A 22088-nucleotide genomic window follows, 5' to 3' on the forward strand; every position below is an offset into this window, starting at 1 on the left:
ACAGATACACACAGACAAACACACATAGGCACACACACAGAAACACACAACAGACACACACACAGCCACACATATACAGACACACACACATACAGACATACACACAGACACACAGACACACATACAGACACACACACAGACACTCACACACAGACACACATGTATACACACACATCCAGACAGATACACACACATATACACACACATCCAGACAGATACACACACATATACACACACATCCAGACAGTTACACACACATATACACACACATCCAGACAGTTACACACACATATACACACACATCCAGACAGTTACACACACATATACACACACATCCAGACAGTTACACACACATATACACACACATCCAGACAGTTACACACACATATACACACACATCCAGACAGTTACACACACATATACACACACATCCAGACAGTTACACACACATATACACACACATCCAGACAGTTACACACACATATACACACACATCCAGACAGTTACACACACATATACATATACATGCACATTCTCTCTCACACACACACACAGAGTGAGTGAAAGGGAAATATAAAGAGTGAAATTAATATCCTCAGTGGAGGGAAGAGGTTGCGTTAGGCATGAGACAACCACCATCAAAGAGCCATTAGAAAGGAACATGATAGGCCATTAACTGATGGGAAAAGCAGAGAGGACACACCAAGTGCAGGCTCATGAGTCAAACATTTGATGTGGAAGCAAAAGGGCAGAGAAATGCAAAGATTACAAAAACAACACCTCCCTTCCCAAAACAAAAGGCAGAGATGGACCAGTGCAGAAGTTCCAGGCATAGCTGAGTCCCAGGGGGAAAGGTGAGGAAGGATGGAGAGTAGCATGGACAAGATTCCTAACGGAACTCACTGGCCCAAAAAAGATGGAGACAGATGGTGCTCCACACCAGTCACAGCAACAAAGTCATAAAGAGATAAACAGGTTACCTATCCAGCGACCGTGTATCAGATTGGCATGGGTGCTCTCAACAGCAATGTGGGATGAGGGAAGAGTGTGGAGTGACCCGGTGCTCTGAAAGAGATCAAGGAGCACTGAATGACCCCCAAATGCCACTCAAGTAGAACAAAGTGCAAAGCACTTTTTTTTTTTTTTGGCTGTGGGGGCAAGGGTGCTCATTTAGCTCATCTTAAGGCTAGCCACCTTTAATCCCAGCACTCAGGAGGCAGAGGCAGGTGGATCGCTGTGAGTTTGAGGCCAGCCTGGTCTACAAAGTGAGTCCAGGACAGCCATGGCTACACAGATCCTGTCTCGAACCCCTCCCCCGAAAAGAGTAGCCGTGTATCTAAAGATGACCTTTGTACTGGTTGGCTTTGTGCGTCAACTTGACATGAGCTACAGTCATAGATAGAGGAAGGAGCATCAATTGAGGAAATGCCTCCATGGGATCCAGCTGTAAGGCGTTTTCTCTATTAGTGATCAACGAGGAAGGGCCCAGCCCATGGTGGGCAGTGCCATCCCTGGGCTGGCGGTCCTGGGTTCTGCAGGAAAACAGGCTGAGCAAGCCATGGGAAACAAGGCAGTAAGCAGCATCCCTCCATGGCCCCTGCCTCAGCTCCTGCCTCCAGCATCCTGCCCTGCTTCACTCCTGACTTCCTTTGGTGCTGTGGAAATGTAAATGGAATAAACCCTTTCCTCCCCGACTTGCTTCTTGGTCATGTTTTGTTACAGCAACAGAAACTAAGACAACCTTGAACTTAGTCCTTCCCTAACCCTCCCCACTCGCCCCACTTTTGTTTTTGTTTTTTTGGTTTTTCGATACAGGGTTCCTTTGTGTTAACCTTGGCTGTCCTGGACAGTTCTGTAGACCAGGCAGGCCTCAAGAATAAATCTCAGATCGATCCTTGTGCAAGGAAGCATTTTACTTTCTCCCCAGGCAATCTCTGAAAGTATTTCTGGGGAGTTAACTCTGAACATGATCATGATACAATAAGCATCAATGAACAGCTGTGACTAAGATTTATTGTCACAACCAAACAAGATTTCTCTATATGTAGATTGCTATAAAACAGGAGTGCAGTCTCACATGACACCAACACAGGAGGTTGCTGGAGGCAGTGGGGAGCAAGGGGACTCTGGGCTAAATCTCCCCCACCTTCCCACTGACACAGGGTTTCTCTGTGTAGCCTTGGATGCCCCAAAACTTGCTCTGTAGACCAGGCTGACCTGGAACTCACAGAGATCCACCTCCCTCTGCCTCCCGACTGCTGGGATTAAAGGCGTGTGCCACCACGTTCAGCTTTAAGGTTTCCTTAAGTCTCTCTCGACTATCCTGTTTCTGGTATGGGATTAGCAATGCTTTCTCTTGTGTGTATATGACCATGTGTATGCAGGTGACTGCAAAGAAGAGGAAGTCAGATCCTTGGAGCTAGAGTGACAGGCAGTTGTGCGCTGTCTGATGTGGGTTCTTTGGAAGAGCACCAAGTGTTCCTAACTACTGAGACACCTCTCTGGACCCAAGCAGACTTATAAAAAAAATTCTTTCAAGAATATTATCTTGGGGCTGGAGAGATGGCTCAGCGGTTAAGAGCACTGGCTGATTTTCCAGAGTTTTGCTTTTTCTTTTTGCTTTTGCTTTTTCTTCCCCCTTAAAGATTATTTATTTTGGCTGGGCCGTGGTGGTGCACGCCTTTAATCCCAGCACTCAGGAGGCAGAGCCAGGCGGATCGCTGGGAGTTCGAGGCCAGCCTGGTCTACAAAGCGAGTCTAGGACAGCCAGGGCTACACAGGGAAACCTTGTCTCGAAAAACCAAAACAACAAAAAAAGATGATTTTTATGCACATTATCGGATGCATGTCTGGATGAGGGTGCCAGATACCCTATAACTGGAGTTGTGAGCTGCCATGTGGGTGCCGGGAATTGAACCTGGGGCCCTCTGGAAGACCAGCCAGTGCTTTTAACCACTTAGCCATCTCTTTAGGCCCCCATGGGTTTGCTTTTAAGTTTTGGGTTTAATTCATCAAGAAACACAAAGATGTGGGGAGAGAAAAAGATCTTTGTTATTATTTTGTTTTATGTGTATGGGAAGGTTGCCTGCCTGTGGGCCTGTGCCTGGTGCCCACAGAGGCCAGAGGAAGACATTGGATCTTCTAGAACTGAAGAAGCAGGTGGTTGTGAGCTGCCATGAGGCTGTTTGGGATCCAACCTGGTCCTTTGGAAGAATAAGTCAGTGATCTTAACCACTGAGCCATTTTTTTTTCCAGCCCCAGAGAAAAACGTCTTTAAAAGGAAGAAGAAGAGGTGAATAGAATATGTGTGACTGAAACCAGAAGATGTCTACAGGAAGTGGGACCAGCTGGAGGGGGCAGGGGGACTGGGGTGGTGAAGGCAAATTAACAAGAGCAAAGACCTGGTGTGGTGCACGCCAATAGCCATGTACTTGGGAGGTGGAGGCAGGAAAATGAGGGATTCAAGGGCAGTCTCAGATACTTAGTGAGTCTGAGAGCAGCCTGGGCTACCCAGGCCCTGTCTCAAAAAACAAAAACAAATGAGCCCCCTCCCACCAAGAAAACCAAGAACAGGATTGGGGCCCAGTTGAAAGAGTGCTTATAAGCTCCAATGTCATGAAGACTTGAATCCAATCCCTAGCGCCCATTAAAAAGCCAGGAGTGAGGGGGCTGGAGAGATGGCTCAGAGGTTAAGAGCACTGGCTGCTCTTCCAAAGGTCCTGAGTTCAATTCCCAGCAACCACATGGTGGCTCACAACCATCTATAGTGAAGGCATACATGCAGGCATATATAAATAATAAATAAATCTTTTTAAAAAGCCAGGATTCAGGCGGGCATGGTGGTGCCTACCTTTAATTCCAGTGCTCAAGAAGCAGAGGTAGGTAGAGGTCTGTGAGTTCGAGGCCAGCCTGGTCTACAAAGGGAGGCCAGGACTATAAGAGAAACTCTGTCTCGAAAAGCCAAAAGCCAGGAGTGGTGACCCAGGCTTGTTACTCCAGCACTGGGGCTGGATAGCCTGTTAGCCTAGCTGAATCAGAGAGCTCCAGGCCAACGAGAATCTAAAGACAGAAAAAAAAAAAAAAAAAAAGGCATGGCTCAGCAGGTAAAAGTGATTGTCTTAACAACCTGAGTTCCACCCCCAGAATTAGTGTAGAAAAGCCAAATGCAGAGGTGTGCATATGTAGTCCCAGTACTCCTACCAGGAGATGGGAGGCAGAGACAGGAGAATGTCCTAGAAGCTCATGGGTCAGGCAGCCTAGAGCATGCAGCATGGTAGAAACAGAGGGACCCTATCTCAACAAAGTGGAAGGAGAGAGCTGACTGCACACACACACACTCACACACACACACACACACACACACACACACACACAGGTATGCACTCACGTGCGCGCACACACACAATGGGGGAGATTTAGGCAGAGGGGTGCACACCTTTGATCCCAGCACTTTGGAGGTAGAGGTAGGTGGATCTCTGAGTTCCAGGCCAGCCAGGACTATACAGTGAAATTCTGTCCTGGCACCCACACCGTGGCTCACAACTGTCTATAACTGTAGTCCTATGGGATCTGATGCCGCCTTCTGGTGTCCAGTTGTACAGGCAGACAAAACACCTTTATACACAAAATCAATAAATAAAAAACAAAACAAAACCGCAAAATCCAAAATAATCCTGCTTCCCCCAAAACAAGACAACAATGAAAATCCAATTAAATAGCAACAACACACTGAAGAAAGACGGCTTCTGAGGAGTTAGACCTAAAGTTGACCTACAGCTTCTATACATGCGTGTACATCTGGTGCACACACATGTGCCCCTGCGTGCACACGCACACACACACACACAAACACACACACCCCACATCTCCCCACAAGAACAAAGTATGTATGAAAATGCCAAAGGAAGCCTATTACTTTGCATACTAATCTTATATATTTTTATAATTTTAAAAATAAGATTTATGCAGCCGGGCGTGGTGGCGCACACCTTTAATCCCAGCACTCGGGAGGCAGAGGCAGGTGGATCGCTGTGAGTTCGAGGCCAGCCTGGTCCACAAAGTGAGTCCAGGATGGCCAAGGCTACACAGAGAGACCCTGTCTCGAAAAACCAAAAAAAAAAAAAAAAAAAAAAAAAGATTTATTTATTTATGCATCTGGATGTTTTGCCTGTTGTATGCCTGTGCACCACATTCATGTAATGCCCGTGGAAGTCGGAAGAAGGCGTCAGACGCCCTGCAATTACAGCCAGTTGTGAGCTGCCATGTGGGTGCTAGGGTCTGTAAGAGCAGCCAGTGCCTTTTTTTTTTTTTTTAAACTCTTGAGCTATCTCCCCAGCCTCTTCCCTCACGCTAATTTTAAAAAATTCTAAAACACCAAAAACTCTAAAAAAAAAAAAAAAAAAAAAAAAGGAAAAGAAACGTGAAGGTACCAGAACATAGGCTTCTCTTCAGTGTTGGGTACTAGTAGCTACAGATGGATTTTTTTTCTCATTCAGAAAATTTGAATCTTGGTTCAGTCAAATATTCCCACTGCTAAGCCATGGAACCCTGGGGTGGTTGGGCAGGGCAGCTGTGGAATTAATGATGGCTAAATCGATGATGCCAAGTAGTTTCCTAGTGGCATGCAGCACGGAAGATTCCACGAATGTCTATAGTATTTCTGTTAATGGATATGGACACAGTGATAAGCCGGAGGCTTTAAGCACTGCACACGTTTGTTTGTTTGTGGTGCTGAGATCAAATCCCCAGGGCCTTGCACAGGCTAAGGCAAGCATTCTGTCCTCAAGTGTCAGCCCGGGGCTTTCATTTCTTAAGCTTGTCCCCCCTCCCTCCCATTTTGTCCCACTCCTATTTTCATTGCTATGGGGCTTATCACTTCTAGGAAGAGTCCATGTCAAGTGGTGTTGAATTTTTTCCCCTTGACTACTTCAACAGCTATTCTCACATATGTTTGTTTCGCACGTGCTATTTATAGAGACTCACTCGCAATCACTTCAAAGCTGGTGTTTGCCCTGACAGTGACAACAGCTGCGCTGTGTTGGTATGTCTGTCAACTCATTAAGAGCCAAAGGAAAACCACTTGAAAACATGCTCCTTATTTCAAAATTGACTATTGATGTTTTCCCCTCATGTCTTCAATTCTCCGAGCAGCTATTTTTTACTGAAAGGCTAATAATGCCTTTTTTTTTTTTTTCCTGGACACATTTGTTCAGCTGTGGCAATCAAACTGACTTAATTAAGCTCACTCCTGGTGACGGCGTTCCTTGTTTGGTTAGCAAATGAACCAGTATGGAAATTCATTTTCTTTGCAGTCTCATTTTCACATTTTAGTTTTTGAAAGGTTCTTCTGTGAAGAGATATGACATTGAGTATTTCCAACCTGTGTGTCTGTATATGACGTGCATCCGGTACCCTTGGAGGCCAGAAGAGGGTGTTGGAGTCACATAGATTGGAGTTACAGATGGTTGTGAGTCACCATGTGGGTGCTGGGAATTGAAGCCATCTCCTCTCTGGAAGAGCAGCCAGCTCTTGTAAACACAGAACCATCCCTCCAACCCTTTATCTTAGTTTCTTTTTCTTTTTCTTTCTTTTTTTTTTTTTTTTTTTTTTTTTGTGACTGTGATAAAATCTCTTGCATAAAGCCCTTTAAGGATGAAAGAGGTTATTTGAGGGGCTGGAGAGATGGCTCAGAGGTTAAGAGCACTGACTGCTCTTCTAGAGGTCCTGAGTTCAATTCCCAGCATTCACATGGTGGCTCACAACCATCTATAATGAGATCTGATGCCCTATTCTTGCCTGCAGGCTATTCTGGCTCCCAGTTCAAGGCACAGTGCATCACTGCGAGGAAGTCAAGGCAGCAGGTCCCATTGCGTCTAAAAATCAAGAAGTAATGGATTAAGGCGAGCTGCTTTTCAGTTCCTCTGACTCCTTAGCATAGGCGGGGACTCCCTCGCCTAGAGAATGGTCCTGCCCTAAATTAAGATGGCAGCCAGAGACCCATCTCCGAGGTGATTCTAGATTCTGTCATGTTGACAACACAAACTTTCACACCGATATACAGTGATGGCCAAAGAAACTCCATTTTATGCCAGGTATCCATCTTAGTAGCCGCTAGTCACTTGTCTGACTCGAGTCCCTGGAAGGTAAGTTCCCAGTAACCCTGATTCAGTGACCCTCCCCAACCCAAAAACGTACAGTTGTGACTACCTACCTGTTATATGACCATTCAAATACCCAGAGATTGCGTTGAGTTGTCTTAACACCTAAACTTGGTATAACAGATCAGTTTTTGCTTGCTTGTGTAGGTACTGAAGGTTTTCTTGTGGTTTTCCCCTTGAAAATCCTTCCCTTGCTGGGCATGGTGGTGCAAGCCTTTAATCCTAACACTGGGGAGGTAGAGGCAGGCAGATCTCTGTGGGTTCGAGGCCAGCTTGGTCTACAAAGTGAGTTCCAGGACAGCTAGGGCTGTTACACAGAGGAACCCTGTCTTGAAAAAAACAAAACAAAACAAAACAAACAAAAACCCTTTCTTTAATCCCTTTCTAATGGCACTCTCAAATCTGGCTCAGAGATTGTTCATTCTTCATTCTCCTCCTCCTCTTCCTCCTCCTCTTCCTTCGACAGAGCTTCTCTTGTAATCCTGGCTGTCAGTTTGTAGACCAGGCTGACCTTGAACTCACAGAGATCCACCTGCTGCTGCATTCTGAGTGCTGGGATTAAAGGCGTGAGCCACCATGCCTGGCTTGATGATGAATTCTTTTAGCACAACTCCAGTGCTATTGTGTAATGTTTTGTCATTATTTTATAAGTATGGCTATCTTTTCTTCTTGGCTTGGTTTTTTAAAAAATATCTGTTTTTAAAAAAAGATCTATTATTTATTATTTATATTCTCCCTGCATGTGAGCCAGCAGTCCAGAAAAGGGCACTAGATCTCATTATAGATGATTATGAGCCACCATGTGGTTGCTGGGAATTGAACTCAGGGCCTTGGGAAGAACAGACAGTGCTCTTAACCTCTGAGCCATCTTTCCAGTCCCTTTGTTTTTATGTTTTTTTAATAATGTTTTTATTATTTATTTATTTTAGGTTTTATTTTTTTTTTATGTATATGAATGGTCTATCTACATATATATCTGCATGCCAGAAGAGGGCACCAGATTTCATTATGGGTGGTTGTGAGCCTCCATGTTGTTGCTGGGAATTGAACTCAGGACCTTTGGAAGAGCAGCCAGTGATCTTAACCTCTGAGCCATCTCACCAGCCCCTCCACTGTGGACTTTAATCTTCTGTTAAAAAAAAAAATCCCTGCAATTTCAAGCTCTGTCTGATAGAAAACTCCAGAGTCTAGGGAGGACAAGTGCATATTAGAGTCGAGAGCAAGAATTCCATCAAACTTAAAGCCATGCTATGATCCGGAAACATCAACCTCCATCTTATCAAGAGGTACAAGTAATGAAAGAACGCCACCATGCCAGCAGAGATAATGAGTCTTTAACCTCAGGAGGTGATCTACTGGAAGGGACCTTGCTGCCCAGGTGCAGTGGTCATGGCCTGAAAGTACAACCAGAGAACAAGACCTCCCAGAGGCAAGGGTCTAGACCACCACCTCTCTCTCTTATCGGCAGATACCTCAACCAGGAAGAGATGCCCTCTAGGACAAGACCTTTTTGGACACAAGGTTCCATATAGTTCAGCCTGGCTGAGGAGACCAGGAACTGCCGCTTCTTCCTACCTCCCATCAGAAGAGCTGGGATTACAGGTATGTGCCCCATACCCAGCCAAAGAAGACATTTTTTTGGTGTGTGTGTGTGTGTGTGTGTGTGTGTGTGTGTACATGCACAAGTGCATGGTCATATGCAGGCACACGTGTGTGCACATATATTTTGTGCCTGCGGAGGTCTTGGAGGACAACCCCGGGTGGTGTGATTCCTTAACTGATGCCCACTTTTTTGTTTATTGTTTTTTGTTTCATTTTTGGTTTTTTGAGACAGCTCTGGCTGTCCTGAAACTCACTCTGTAGTCCAGGATAGACTCGAACTCACGGAGATCTGCCTGCCTCTGCCTCCCAAGTGCCTAGGATTAAAGGCATATGCCACCACCGCCCGGCCTCACTTTTCTTATTTTGATACAAGGTCTCTCGTTGGCCTGTCGCTCACATAATGGGCTAGGCTGTCTGGTAAGAAAGCCCAGGCATTTTTTGGTCTCTTCTACCTCAGCAGCCCTGGGATTACAAACATGAGCTTCTGAGCCCAGTCACGTTATGCAGGTTCTAGGGAATCACACAGCCAGCACTTTAATAGCTGAACTCTATTTCCAGCCCAAAGGCATTATTAATTTTTAAAAATTACGCTGGGCGTGGTGGCACACGCCTTTAATCCCAGCACTTGGGAGGCAGAGGCAGGTGGATCACTGTGAGTTCGAGGCCAGCCTGGTTGGTCTACAAAGTGAGTCTAGGACAGCCAAAGCTATCACAGAGAAACCTTATCTCGAAAAACCAAAAAAAAAAAAAATTATTTTATGTGACATGTATTTGCCTGCATGTACGTCTGTGCACAACATGTGTGTAGTGATCACGGAAGCCAGGAAAGGGTTGTGAGGCAGCACATGAGTGCCGGGGATTGGACCCAGGTCCCCTGGAGAAGCACCCAGGGCTCTTAACCGCCGAGCCATCTCTCCAGCCACAAAGCAGCTTCCTGAAGGCATGAAAACATACTGTGGCTGTTGTTGGTCTTCCTGGTACTCAGATGAAAGGGTGTCATGGGACTCGGAAGCCCAGGAACCACACAGCTCTGGAGTGGGGCAGAGTCCTAGTGGCACCCTGAGACATGGGAGCCCAGGAACCACATAGCCTGAGAGGAAGCCTTCTCTGGAGAGGCACTGCAGCTCCCAAGGGAGGGTTACCCCAAACCCTAGATGAGCTGAGGAGCTTAGAAGCCTGAGTCTCGCTCCTTCTCCAGCCCTTGCAGCCCCCAAGGACTTGAGTGTGTAAAGAAGTGTGTTATGGAGACTTGTAGACGGGGTGTAGTGGCTCCTCCCTTCATAGCCAATGACATCACACAGGGAGGGGCTGAGAACACTGGTTGTCGGAAGGCCTCGTGGTACTTATGCCATAGGTGCCCTTATGACATCATCACTCTCCTATGTACTCACTATGCTGAATTGGAGCTAGAGGAGTGCAGACCGGAGGGTGATGGGAACATCTAGCCCCTAACTATGGGTAATTCGTAGTCTGTAGAGTGTTGAGTGTTTTCTAAGAGGTTCACCTAGCCAGTGCGTCCAGCCCACGGCCCTCAGGCAGCACATGGATAAGCATAGCCAAGAACGCGGCCCGATATGAAATTGTAACCTTCCTTAAAATGCTGTGAGATTTATGTGTGTGACTGATCTTGTTCTGTAACTCAATCATGTGGTCATGTGGGTGTGTTTTTTTTTTTTTTTTTCCTCGTGTGAACTTTGTAGATGACAGCGCCAAAAGTTTGGACACACTCGATAGGGTATGGTAAATGTCTCCTAGTTACCGAAGGAAAGAATTTCCCCCTCCATGTCTTGTGTTGTACCAAAGGCCAGAAATAACTGGGTGTGGTGGTCCACAGCTTTAATCCAGTGCTTGGGGAGGCAGAATCAGGAGGATTTCTATGAGTTCAAGGCCAGCCTGAACTGGACAGCCAGAGTTACACAGTGAGACCCTGTTACAAACAAACAAACAAACAAACAAACAAACAAGAAAGGCCAGAAATGGAGTTGATTTAGTACCAGGGAAAACATTTTTACCTTTTCCCTTATTTTCCTTCTAAGCACAAAAAGAGTTTAATATTTTTATTTATTTATTATTTTTTTTTTTTTGTGACAGGGTTTCTCTGTTACACAGAAACTTGACTGTCCTAGACTCTCTTTGTAGACCAGGCTGGCCTCAAACTCACAGAGATCCACCTGCCTCTGCCTCCTGAGGCACGCGCCACCATGACCAGCCTGAGTTTTTAAAATTATTATCACTAAGATAAAAGTAATCCAAATGCTCTGGAAGCTGAGGCAGACAAATTGCTACAAGTTTGAAGCTAGCCAGGGCTACATAGTGAGTTTCAGATCATTAAAGAAAACAAAGAAGCATTCTAAATATGTTATGTGTTGTGTATGTGCACCTGTGTATGTGCACCTGTGTATGTTTGCAATGCTGTATGTGCTAACTAAAGTTTAAGCTGTTGATAACATGGGTGGGTGACAGTTCTCTGGTAGGTAGTTGAACAGAAGGTTCTGGATCCCAGGGAGGTGGTCCTGCACAAGTGAGTCTTAAAAGCATTTGACTTAGCCGGGAGGGCGTGGTGGCACACACCTGTAATCCCAGCACTCTGGGAAGCAGAGGCAGGAGGATCTCTGTGAGTTCGAGATTAGCCTGGTCTACAAAGCCAGTCCAGGACAGCCAAGGCTACACAGAGAAACCCTGTCTTCAAAAATAATGAACCAAACAAAAAGAAACAAAAAGTGTTTTATTTCTAGACTGACCATACAGGCTTATGGAAAACTGGGTGAGGTAGCTAGGCCAGATGGGCTCCCATTTTACCGACAGGCAAATGTCCAGATAACTCAGAGGTCCGGTTGATGTATCCATGCCAAATTAACCTGCATGTACCAGAGGCAGGCCAACCTAGCCGTGGCCCTGCAGGGTTCCTGTCTGGCACACCCGGAGCTTCCTAAGCGTCCTAAGCGATCTGTTCTCTTTTGCAAGGCCCAGAACAGACTACCACCATGAAAAAAACATCTGCAGCTGTGCTCATCCAAGCATGGTGGCGCGGCACAGTGCTGCGCCGCTCGCTGCTGCATGCCGCTCTCAACGCGTGGATCATTCAGTCCTGGTGGAGAAAGATACTGGCGACGATGCAGGAGGAGAGACGGCGGGCGGCTCTGGAGTTGTATGCTCAAAACACATGGGCAGCTGTCAAGTTACAGTCCTGGTTCCGAATGTGGCGCGTTCGCCAACGATACTGTCGTCTGCTCAATGCTGTTCGCATCATCCAGGTTTACTGGCGTTGGCACAGTTGTCACACTCGTGGCTTTATCCAGGGCGACTACGAAATCAAAGAAAACAAACTGAATATTGAACTTGAAATTTCCCTGGGCTCACAGGCTTGCAAGGTGCAGCAGTGCATAACCCTACCAATAAAAGAGTGATCAGGTCTGCCAAACCGTGTTCTCCACTCTCTATCAGAAGCATTTCCAAGACACTATTAGAGGCAGCATGGCTCTATTCACACAGGTGCCTAGCGAATCAGCTTTGAGGGACACTAAAGAGAACTCAGTGATGGAGGATGAGGATCAGGGATGGATTAGCAATGTCTGCCATGGGTAGGGGAGTTAGGATTTCAGGGTTGCCAGGTGCCTTTCAGTTCCGGGGAGAATATACAATTGGTCTCCCTTGACAACACAATATGGAAGCTTGTCTTTTGGGGTTTTGTGTTTAAATCACGGGTGAAAATATGACACAAACTCACCGTTTAAAACTAGACTGAAAAAGGTACTTACCTTGCACAACTGTCACCATCTTCGTGGTGTTTTCATCTTGCAAAGCTGAAATTTTCTACCCATGAAATAGTAATTCTTTGAGAAATTTTCTCAGTCCTTGACTACTTGTTGTCTGTCTGTATGTATTCAACTTGCCATATGAGTGCCCCTGCCTCCGGCTTTCTGGAGAGCCCAGAGAACTCATACGATACCTGTGTTGTCGTGACTGGCTTCTTTCAGTTCCCCCAAGTTCGTGTTGCAGCACGTGTCAGGTTTCCTGTTTGAAGGCTGCGGAACAGCCCAGAGAATCCCTATATTGCCTTGTATTCATCTGTTGCCTGATATGCGTCACTCTGCCTTTTGGGAGTTTGACAACGAGGATGTTATCACAGATGGACAAATAGCCTTCTTCCTTCTTTTAAAGGATCACAGGTGTAAATCACCACACTTAGTTGTGGGGTTGTTTGCCTTTTTTTGTTTGCTTGTTTTGAGTCAGGGTTTCTCTGTGTAGCCCTGGCTGCTCTGGACTTGCTTTGTAGACTAGGTTGGCCTCAAACTCAGAGATCCGCCTGCTGTGGGAAGGAGTGTAAGCTTTGTCACAGGTGAAAGCAGTCTTGGCAGGCTTTGCCCTTGGACACACCAAGGATACTCCCTGAGATTAACCTTGAGATAGACTGGGTGGAGTCATCCTGGGCCTGGAATTCAGGAAGTGGACCAGGGGACTCCACCTGGATTATTGTGTTTCTAATGGACCCTCGATGGGAGGAGGAGACCGGCCCTTGCACGTGAGAGACAGGCAGGCGGAGAGGACGAGAGGGGCAGCAGGTTCATACCGAGCTCGAGCTCAGGAAGAGGATCAGCGAACAGGCCGGACCAGCGCGCAGGTCAGAGATACCTAGGGACCTGCCCCGTGGAACGGATACCGGAAGGTTCGTTCTTTTTTCCCTTTAACCTTTTTTCTCTCTTATGTAAGATAGTTGGGTTGTATAATAAAGTTTAATTGTTAAGAAACAGAGCCAACAGCCTGCCTCTGCCTCCTCAGTGCTGGGATTACGGGTGTGCACCACTGCATCTGGCGAACACCCAATGAACTGTAAAAATCTGTTTTTAGTATGGTATGGCTCAATTTTTGAACCTAGAGCTTTCTGTTTACTGTAAACAAGCACTGGTGTGTTTTGTTTTTTGTTTTTTTGACTCAGCCCCAGCACACTTTTAATCCAAAGCTTTCTGTAAACAGGTCAAGAGGGTGACAGGGATTAAAGGAGGGACCTTGGGTAAAGGGTATTTAAGACAGACTGTGGGAGGGGGACAGGAAGGGAGAGGGGTAGGGGGAAAGGGAAGAGGAAGAGGAAGCAGAGGAGGAGGAGGAAGCGGAAGCTTTTGTATTTTTTCTGTGCCTTTTTCCTTCTGAGCTGTTGCCTGAGTAGGGAGGTCAGCTGGGTGCTTACTTGGCCTCTGTGAACTAGCAAGTTTTCACCTCCACCTGCCCCACCCCACCCCAAATCTGGCTTGGTAAATGGAACGATTGGAATTTTGTTTTTAAAACAACAGAGGAAGGAAGGAGTGATAGCACCCTGTTTGGGTGAGGCAACTGTGAAGAATGAACCAGGGGGTGGGGTGGGGGTGCTGAGTGTCTTCCTACTTGTTCTCAGGGTCACCTCCTTGCTTGTTGAGATGCCCTGCCCCAGGCCCGCCCCCCAGCACCATGGCCAAACTCCTATCCTCACTTGGAGCCACATTATGATGCCCTCACTCAGGGGCTGGCATTTGCTTTAGGGGCTTCCCAGAGAGGAAACCGAGGTACTCTAGATCCCAGTCAACGCTGACTCTAGACCCCAGACTCAGTCTGTACGAGCAGGTGTCAAGAGTTTTCAAGGGGTGTAGCTCACTCACCTTCCGAACAGTGGTGGGGAGAAAGGAGCGGGAATTAAGACTTCGGGCTGTGTCATAGGTAAGGTCAGGTTGGGACCTGGCTGCTGTTTTGGTGACTGAGTGGCACGTGACCATTACCGTTCCAACACACAGACACAGGAAGACCTCACGTGGTTCTTTGTGAGGGACAACAGGAGCCACAGAGGCCCAAGTCTAAAGGCTTCCAATCAGCTGTGAACGCAAACACGCACAAAGCACTTAGGGCTTTATTGGGAACCAAAGACACAGCTTCTTTCCTAGTCAGCCCTCAGTGGTCAATGATCTCAATGTGGAACTGCAGGTGAGTGGCCGTGATCACGCAGTGACCCCGCAGTAAAGAACAGGACTGGCAGTTGTGGTATTTCCAGTGGCCCTGGATGATGTAGATGGCACTGAGGACCTGGCAGTAGCGCCAGTGGACCCGCCACATCCGAATCAGAGACTGGAGCTTGACCACCGCTTGCTCTTTGTGTGAGTAGTCAAGCAGCATTTTCCTCCGCTTCTTCTCCTGCATCCTCCTGACTGTCAGCCGCCACCAGCACTGGATGATCCAGGCTCTGAGGGTTGCGTGGAGCAGTGTCCTGCGCACCAGGGTGCCACGCCACCAGGCCTGGAGCCGAATGGCTGCTCTCTTTTTGTTTTTTAACTTTTTCTAGACAGAGATAAGAGAGATTTACTCAGGGACTTTTTTTTTTTTTTTATGCTAGTAACTTCCAGCATCATCACCTGTCTGGGCTGTGTCTTAACACTGGCTCTTCCTCAGAGAGTTTGGGGGGAATCTAGCAGAACTGTGACAAGGAGCCAGGAGACCTGTTAAGGACCCTTCATCTCCTTCGCTGTGTCACACAGTTCCTCTCCTTTTCATTCCCTGTATGCTGTTCTTGATCTCCTTGTGTAGAGGAGGGATGGTCTTAAATTTCTGTTCCTCCTGCATCCGTCTCCCAAGGGCTAGGATTACACGCGTGTACCTCCACTTTTGGCCCGTAGCATTCTTTGCTTGCCTACCTCACTGCTTGCTGCCTAGGCCAAGGGAAAACCAGACTCACTGGCAAGGTGTCCTGGGGATGAGAGGGCCTTTGCTAGTCACTCTACATCTTCAGGGCTCGCTGGTTTGGGAACATTTGCTATCCTCATGCATTTGTCTGTTTTTGTTTTTGTTTTTATTTTTATTTTGTCATTGACTCATGTCCCAGAACACACCATCTGATTGCTCTCTGCGATAATCATGCATTTTGATTTCATGATAGGGTTTGTAGCACTTCCTGCGTATTCTACAACCAGCCTTGCTGTGTGTGTAGAACATTCTGCTTGACTCAGAGTACCCGTGTTCTTGACTTCTAGCCCCAAGCAGTTTCTGACAGGTTTCCCTCTTTCCAGCCGCTAGGTCACAAACAGATACTGACTTAACTCTTGGTCATTTTAGACTCAGATGTGTGCGAGGCAGGATCCCACAGCCCTGGGACGTGGGTACAAATGGTCCGGAGTTCTCTTCACTGTGAGGTGACCCGACTCACTCTTACCTTTTGTTTCTTCTGCCTTTGGATAGTTTTCTGTTCATCTTCACTTACAAGGGCAACTAAACTGCTCTTGGACTGTCACCAAAATTAAATGAGAAATACATGCATGAGTAAAACCATTCTTTTCGATGGCGCTGTGCAAATCCACCCATCGCTTTAGTATTGCCTCTTTTCCTTAGATGGGGTGAAGTCCAAGATGATACCCACTCACACCCTTATTCTAATCACCTGCTAGATCTGGTCATGACCCTTACACAGAATTTAAGCACCATAGCCAACCTGCATCTAGATGGCTCATTAGCCTTGGTTTGCCTGCTTCCCAGTGTCTGATGTGAGTGATCTGGGGCGGCAGAGAGGGGAGGGATGGAATTAACCACGGCTTTTGTGATATAGACTTAAAATATCTGCCTCAGACTCTCCCCTCTCTACTTACACATTACATGTGCCCTACTTTCCCTCCTCTCTCAAGTCCTTTCTCCTCCCAGCGGCCCCTCTTCTGGCTTCCTCACCTTGACAGGCCTTCCAAGGAAAACCACACAAACCTAAAAATTCAAGGTTAGGCTCTGCATATGAAGCAACATGCACCTGTCTTTCTGAGCCTGGGTTGTCTCACTCAATAGAACACTTTCTATTTATTTATTTATTGGTTTTTCGAGACAGGGTTTCTCTGTTTAGCCTTGGCTGTCCTGGACTCACTTGTAGACCAGGCTGGGCTGCAACTCACAAAGATCCATCTGCCTCTACCTCCCAAGTGCTGGGATTAAAGGTGTGCACCACCACGCCGAGCTAGAACACTTTCTAATTCCATCCATTTACCCATAAGTCTTATAATTTAACTTTTTTTTTACAGTTGAGTAAAATTCAGTTCCCTGTATATGCAACATTTTCATAATCCATCATCAATTAGTGGGCATCTAGGCTGACTGCTTCCTAGCTAATGGAGTCCAGGACAGCCAAGGCTACACAGAGAAACCCTGTCTCAAAAAACCAACCAACCAACCAACCAACCAACCAACCAACCAAGAATATTGATGACCATGGGTGTACAAGTATCTCTGTAGTCAGAACTAGAAGCTCCAGTCTAGCGTTCATAATGCTCATAGGCTGTATGCATACTACTTGGAGAGAAAAGTAGTCAACAGTCTTATCCAGCTGTGAACTCTGCAGGCTATAAAAACAACTGATCTGACTGGTACAATAGTAGCACAAATATTATTATTGGAGTAACCAACTACTTTCAGATTAGCTTTTAAGTCCATTCTACAAGAATGGAACCTGTGTCTGGCATTGTTGAACTCAGTAAGAGCCCAGGGAAGGCTGGTTCATAGGCCCTACGGGAGAACCTAGTAATATTCTGCCAAATGGTCATGGTAATAAATGTTCCCCAAGCTCTTATTTTTATACCCATAGATTAGTGTAGCTTTCAACCCTTATTAAAGATGATCTTTTTATAGTAGATGGAGATTAATACAGAGACCCAGAACCCACTGAGAAGGCATTTAAAGATCTATCATAAATAGGCACTAAGAACCAATAGATCCAATCTTTAAAAACTTTGGTGGTGCATCCCTGTAATCCCAGCACTCAGAGGCAAGCACATCCCTTTGAGTTCGAGGCCAGCCTGGTCTACAAAGCAAGTCCAGGACAGCCAAGGCTACACAGAGAAACCCTGTCTTCAAAAACCAAAAACCAAAAACCAAACCAAAATAAAATCCTCTGCCGGGCTCATGCTTTTAATCCCAGCACTTGGGAGGCAGAGGCAGGTGAATCACTGTAAGTTTGAGGCCAGCATGGTCTTCAAAGTGAGTCTAGGATAGCCAAGGCTACACAGAGAAACCCTGTCTTAAAAAAAATAAAAAGAAATAAAAACAAACAACCCAACAGCAACAAAAAACAAAAAACTTAGAAATTCAGATGTTGCTTATTAAAAATTATCCCAAAAGATAAGAGTTTCACAGGGGGGTGGCCAGGGTGGCTGGAAGAAAGACACCTAAGTACCTGTTGTGGGTACCACTATGATGAACGAATGTGTGATGGAGAGATGGGAAAGATGGAGTACATGGTGGAGAGAGGGAAGATAAAGAGAAGCCAAGAGGTTCATACACTGTGGGGAAAGGTGGAACTAGAGACTTGACAGTAGTGAGGAACAGGCAGAAATGAGGAGGCTATGATGAGGTCCCTGCCTGGGCAGCCACCAAGGGCCATGTGAGGTCCATGGTCCTGCTGCAGCTGGGGTCGCTGTTGATGTCTGTGGCCCGAGTTACCACCAAAGGCCAAGTGGATGTCCATGGTCTTGGCTGCTACCAGAGACCATGTGGATATTTAAGGGCTGCGTTGTCACATGGGGACATGCTGATTTGAGTGGCCTGGGGCCATGGGGACATCCTGGCCCATGCTGCTGCCAGAGGCCTTGTCTGGGTCCTTGGTTCTATGGCTGCTGGGGTCTGTGTTGATGTCTCAGGTTCATTTTTACCACCAAAGGCCATGCAGATGTCCCTGGTCTGGGCTGCTGCCTGAGGCACTGTGACAAACTGGTCCTGCCCCTTCCCAGTCACCACATGCAGGAGAGGTCCCTGGCCCTAGTCTGCCATGGAGTGACTTGGGCAAGAGAGAGATGCCCTCTTCTACCTCATCCCTTGACACCTGTGGCAGGTGGGAGAGCTGACGCTGAGGTCATGAGAGCTGCCCCTGTCCCTCACTGGCTGCAGCACTCAGGAGAGTGGCCTCTGCACCTGTCTGGGCAGCACAGTAAAGCTGGCCTTGGTGGTAAAGGTGAGGGCATGAGAGTGAGGAATTTGCCCCTGTCCCTTGCCGGCTGCAGCATTGGGTGAGCTAGCCTGGGCAAGGCTGGAGAGCTTGCCCTGGTGGTGCAGGCACAGGAGAGCTACCGGGCTCACCAACTCAGCCACCTCCCAGGCCCAGATCCAGGGCTTTGTGTTGGCCCACCCCAACATCTACCCCATCTATGATCTGCTGGAGCATGTGGAAGGGCTGGTCCTACAGATCCAAAGCTGCAGGATCTCACAGGGCAATAACAGGATGTCTGAGAAGAGAGCCTGTGAGGATCCAGTATTGCTGGGTTAGCAGAAGCCAGAGGCGTTGAAGCAGACCAATGGCTCATTGCAATGAACATTTGCAAGTAAAGTTTTGTGAAGAAAAGGGTATATACTGTGGGACACACTATAGCTTCTACTTCAGGTTTTTCTTTTTTTGTTGTTTTGTTTTTGTTTGTTTGTTTGTTTTACTATCTTCTTATCTTTTTGAGGAGAGCTTGCAAGACCAAAGGGTGAATACAAAGGAACGAAGAGATGACTGGAATTGGCGTGCATGATTGAAGTTCACAAAGAATCAATAAGAAGATTTTTTTGTTTGTTTGTTTGTTTGTTTGTTTGTTTGTTTTTGAGACAGGGCTTCCCTGTGTAGCCTTGGCTGTCCTGGGCTCGCTTTGTAGACCAGGCTGGCCTCAAACAGATCTGCCTGCCTCTGCCTTCCTGAGTGCTGGGATTACAGGTGTGCAGCACCGTGCCCGGATCAATAAAAAGGTTTAAAAAAAAAAAGAGGATTCCCCAGGGACAGCTGAGCTTGGTGGCAGACATCTGTAACCCCAGCACTTTTGTGTTTCTGATTAGAATCATGCATGTGCCCGTTGTGTCTGGAGTCTCTCACTCACCGAATGTTTTCATTGTTTATCCGTGTTGCAGTACGTATCGGTACTTGATAATTTTCTATTGCTACGTCACCTTTCACTGCATGGACATACCACGTTCTACTTATATGCCCACCCTTTCATGGGCATTTGTATTATTTGATTTTCATCTTTGGGCTATTATAAATAATGCATCTATAAATACCTATGTACAATTTTTTTGTGTGTGAATAGCCTTTTCTCTCTCTCTCTCTTTTTTTTTTTTTTGGTGTTTTGAGACAAGGTTTTTCTGTGTAGTCTTGACTGTCCTGGACTCTTTTGTAGTCCAGGTTGGGCTGAACTCACAGAGATCCACCAGCCTCTGCCTCCCTGAGTGCTGGGATTAGAGGTGTGCGCTACTATGCCCGGCTTGGGAATAGCCTTTCATTTCTCTATACCTAGGGACTGAACTTCGGGTTCATGGTTAACTATCTAATCACTGGGGAGCAGAGGCTTTGCTTTCCATAGGGATCAGCCATTTAAATCTTCTGCTAATGTGTGTCAGGTCTTAGTCTGTATTCTTTTTTTTTTTTTTTTAACATTTTTGAGATTAATGCTGATAAATATATTTTGTGTGCTTATTGGACATTTGTGTGTCTTAGGAGAAATGTTTGGTTTTAGGTATTTTGCCTACTTTAATTTATTCATTGTATATTTTCTGAGGCATTAAAAGAACTTAAAAATACAGTAACACGGGGCCAGCGAGATTGCTAAGTGGGTAGAGGCACTCGCATACAGGGCTGGTGATCGGAGATTCATCCCTGAATCCACAAGGTGGCACTAGAGAACTGAGTCCCCAGCTCTGGAGGCTGTCCTCTGACCACAAGGAGGTAGGCTGTCAGTGGGCACCTGGCACACACCCACAGACGCCTAAAACGATAATAAATGATTAAAAATTAAGTTGCAATTAAGAATAAAAATTATATATATAGAATATTTATATTTATAGGAAATAAACACATTTTAAAAATAGCAGTACTATCAAAGCACAGAAAGCAGACTTTAGAACAATAGCTCCAAAAGCTATTTTGAATAAGCAAGCGTTCCAAGCCAGGTGATGTGGCATTCACCTTTAATCCGGGTACTAGGGAGGCAAAGGAGGGCAGATTTGTGAGTTTCAAGGCCAGCCTGATCTACATAGTGAATACCAGGATATCCAGAGCTATATTGAGAGTCTGTCTTAAAAAACAACAACAGAAAGCATTCCTGTGCCACATTGGTCATCGAGTTATTACTGTTAGTCCCGGGTATGCCTTGTGCTTATAACCAACGTGTGCTGTGTCCTTCCGCCATGCCACTGGGTGAGACATTTTTGCGGCGAAGGTCAAGGACAAGACAAAATGGTTCCACTGGATCAGGTCTCTGTGCTCAAGTTCTGCTGACACTCCGCCCTGGTCCTCATCATGGCCTACGGCGCCAAATGCTACAGTTTCCGAAAACTCGAGGCAGAGGAGGAGAGGAGCAGCAGAGGAAAAGAAGAGCCGACATGAGCTGAACCGCATTGAGAGAGAACTGGCGGACGCACACGACGACAGCGTTCTCAGGTGAGGCGCCAGGGAGCTTGTCTTTAGTCACTGAGGATGAATAAAGCTTTGTTATGTGAAAAAAAAAAAAGTTTTAAATCACTTGTAGAGCAACTGAGCCCCCCCCCCCCTTTTTCGAGACAGAGTTTCTCTGTGTAGTCTTGGCTACCCTGGACTCGCTTTGGAGACCAGGCTGGCCTCGAACTCACAGCGATCCGAGTGCTGGGATTAAAAGCATGTGCCACCCCACCCGGCTTCTTTGTCCCTTTTTAAAAATTAAAAATCTTTAAACATTTTTTTCAGACATGTGTATTATATTTACAGTTTCTTGCCTTCTCTTTTCCCACCAACCCTCCCTGTGCCCTTCTACTTTGTTCTTTCTCAAATTCATGACTTCTTTTTCTTTGTTACATATGTATTTTTATATATGTATATTTGTCATATATTTATGAATATGTAGTCACAAATATGCAATATGTTATATATAATATTTTGGCATGTACATAATATATATTAATAAATACAACATACTGAGGCTGTTTAGTGTTGCTTGTATGTATACTTTTTTTGGCTAAGCACTTAGTATTGGATAGCCAGTTAGGGAGCCTATGCCTGAGGAAGATGATTTTTCCCTCTCTGTCATTAATTTCCTATAGCTTTTTGTCTAGAGATGGACCTTGTGAGATTTTTTCTTAAAGCCACGGTAGTCTGGGGACAGGGAAGAGTAGGCAGAAACAACAAAAGACAGCAACAGAGGTTGAGGCGGGGGGGGGGGGGGGGGACAAAGAGGAAGGAAGGAATCCTGCTGCAGAGACTCACTCCAGACTGTCCTCAGTGTGGGAATGTGTCATTCGCAAACTGGACACATCCACAGGCTTGAGGGGGATTAGTCTATGGAGGTCCTCCTGGGCATCAGACTCCTCCCTCCTGTTAGGGTCAGCCTGTGGAGGTCCTCC

General features: G+C 46.3%; 2 protein-coding genes and 1 pseudogene across 2 annotated transcripts; 2 read left to right on the top strand and 1 right to left on the bottom strand.

Moving 5' to 3' along the window:
* The first annotated feature begins 11207 nt into the window (after positions 1 to 11207).
* Positions 11208 to 12166, top strand: Iqcf5 (IQ motif containing F5). The gene is made up of 2 exons (XM_051140384.1): positions 11208 to 11211; positions 11724 to 12166. The coding sequence occupies exons 1-2, from the start codon at positions 11208 to 11210 to the stop codon at positions 12164 to 12166; spliced, it is 447 nt and encodes a 148-aa protein (XP_050996341.1).
* A 2509-nt stretch (positions 12167 to 14675) lies between these two features.
* LOC127184138 (IQ domain-containing protein F2-like) lies at positions 14676 to 16196 on the bottom strand. The gene is made up of 3 exons (XM_051140385.1): positions 16179 to 16196; positions 15922 to 15999; positions 14676 to 15059 (listed from the first exon to the last, which is right to left on the bottom strand). The coding sequence occupies exons 1-3, from the start codon at positions 16194 to 16196 to the stop codon at positions 14676 to 14678; spliced, it is 480 nt and encodes a 159-aa protein (XP_050996342.1).
* A 4753-nt stretch (positions 16197 to 20949) lies between these two features.
* Positions 20950 to 21157, top strand: LOC127184394 (ATP synthase subunit e, mitochondrial-like; annotated as a pseudogene).
* The last annotated feature ends 931 nt before the right edge of the window (positions 21158 to 22088 follow it).

This window comes from Acomys russatus, chromosome 32 (assembly GCF_903995435.1).
Source record: "Acomys russatus chromosome 32, mAcoRus1.1, whole genome shotgun sequence".
NCBI classification, from domain to species: domain Eukaryota; kingdom Metazoa; phylum Chordata; class Mammalia; order Rodentia; family Muridae; genus Acomys; species Acomys russatus.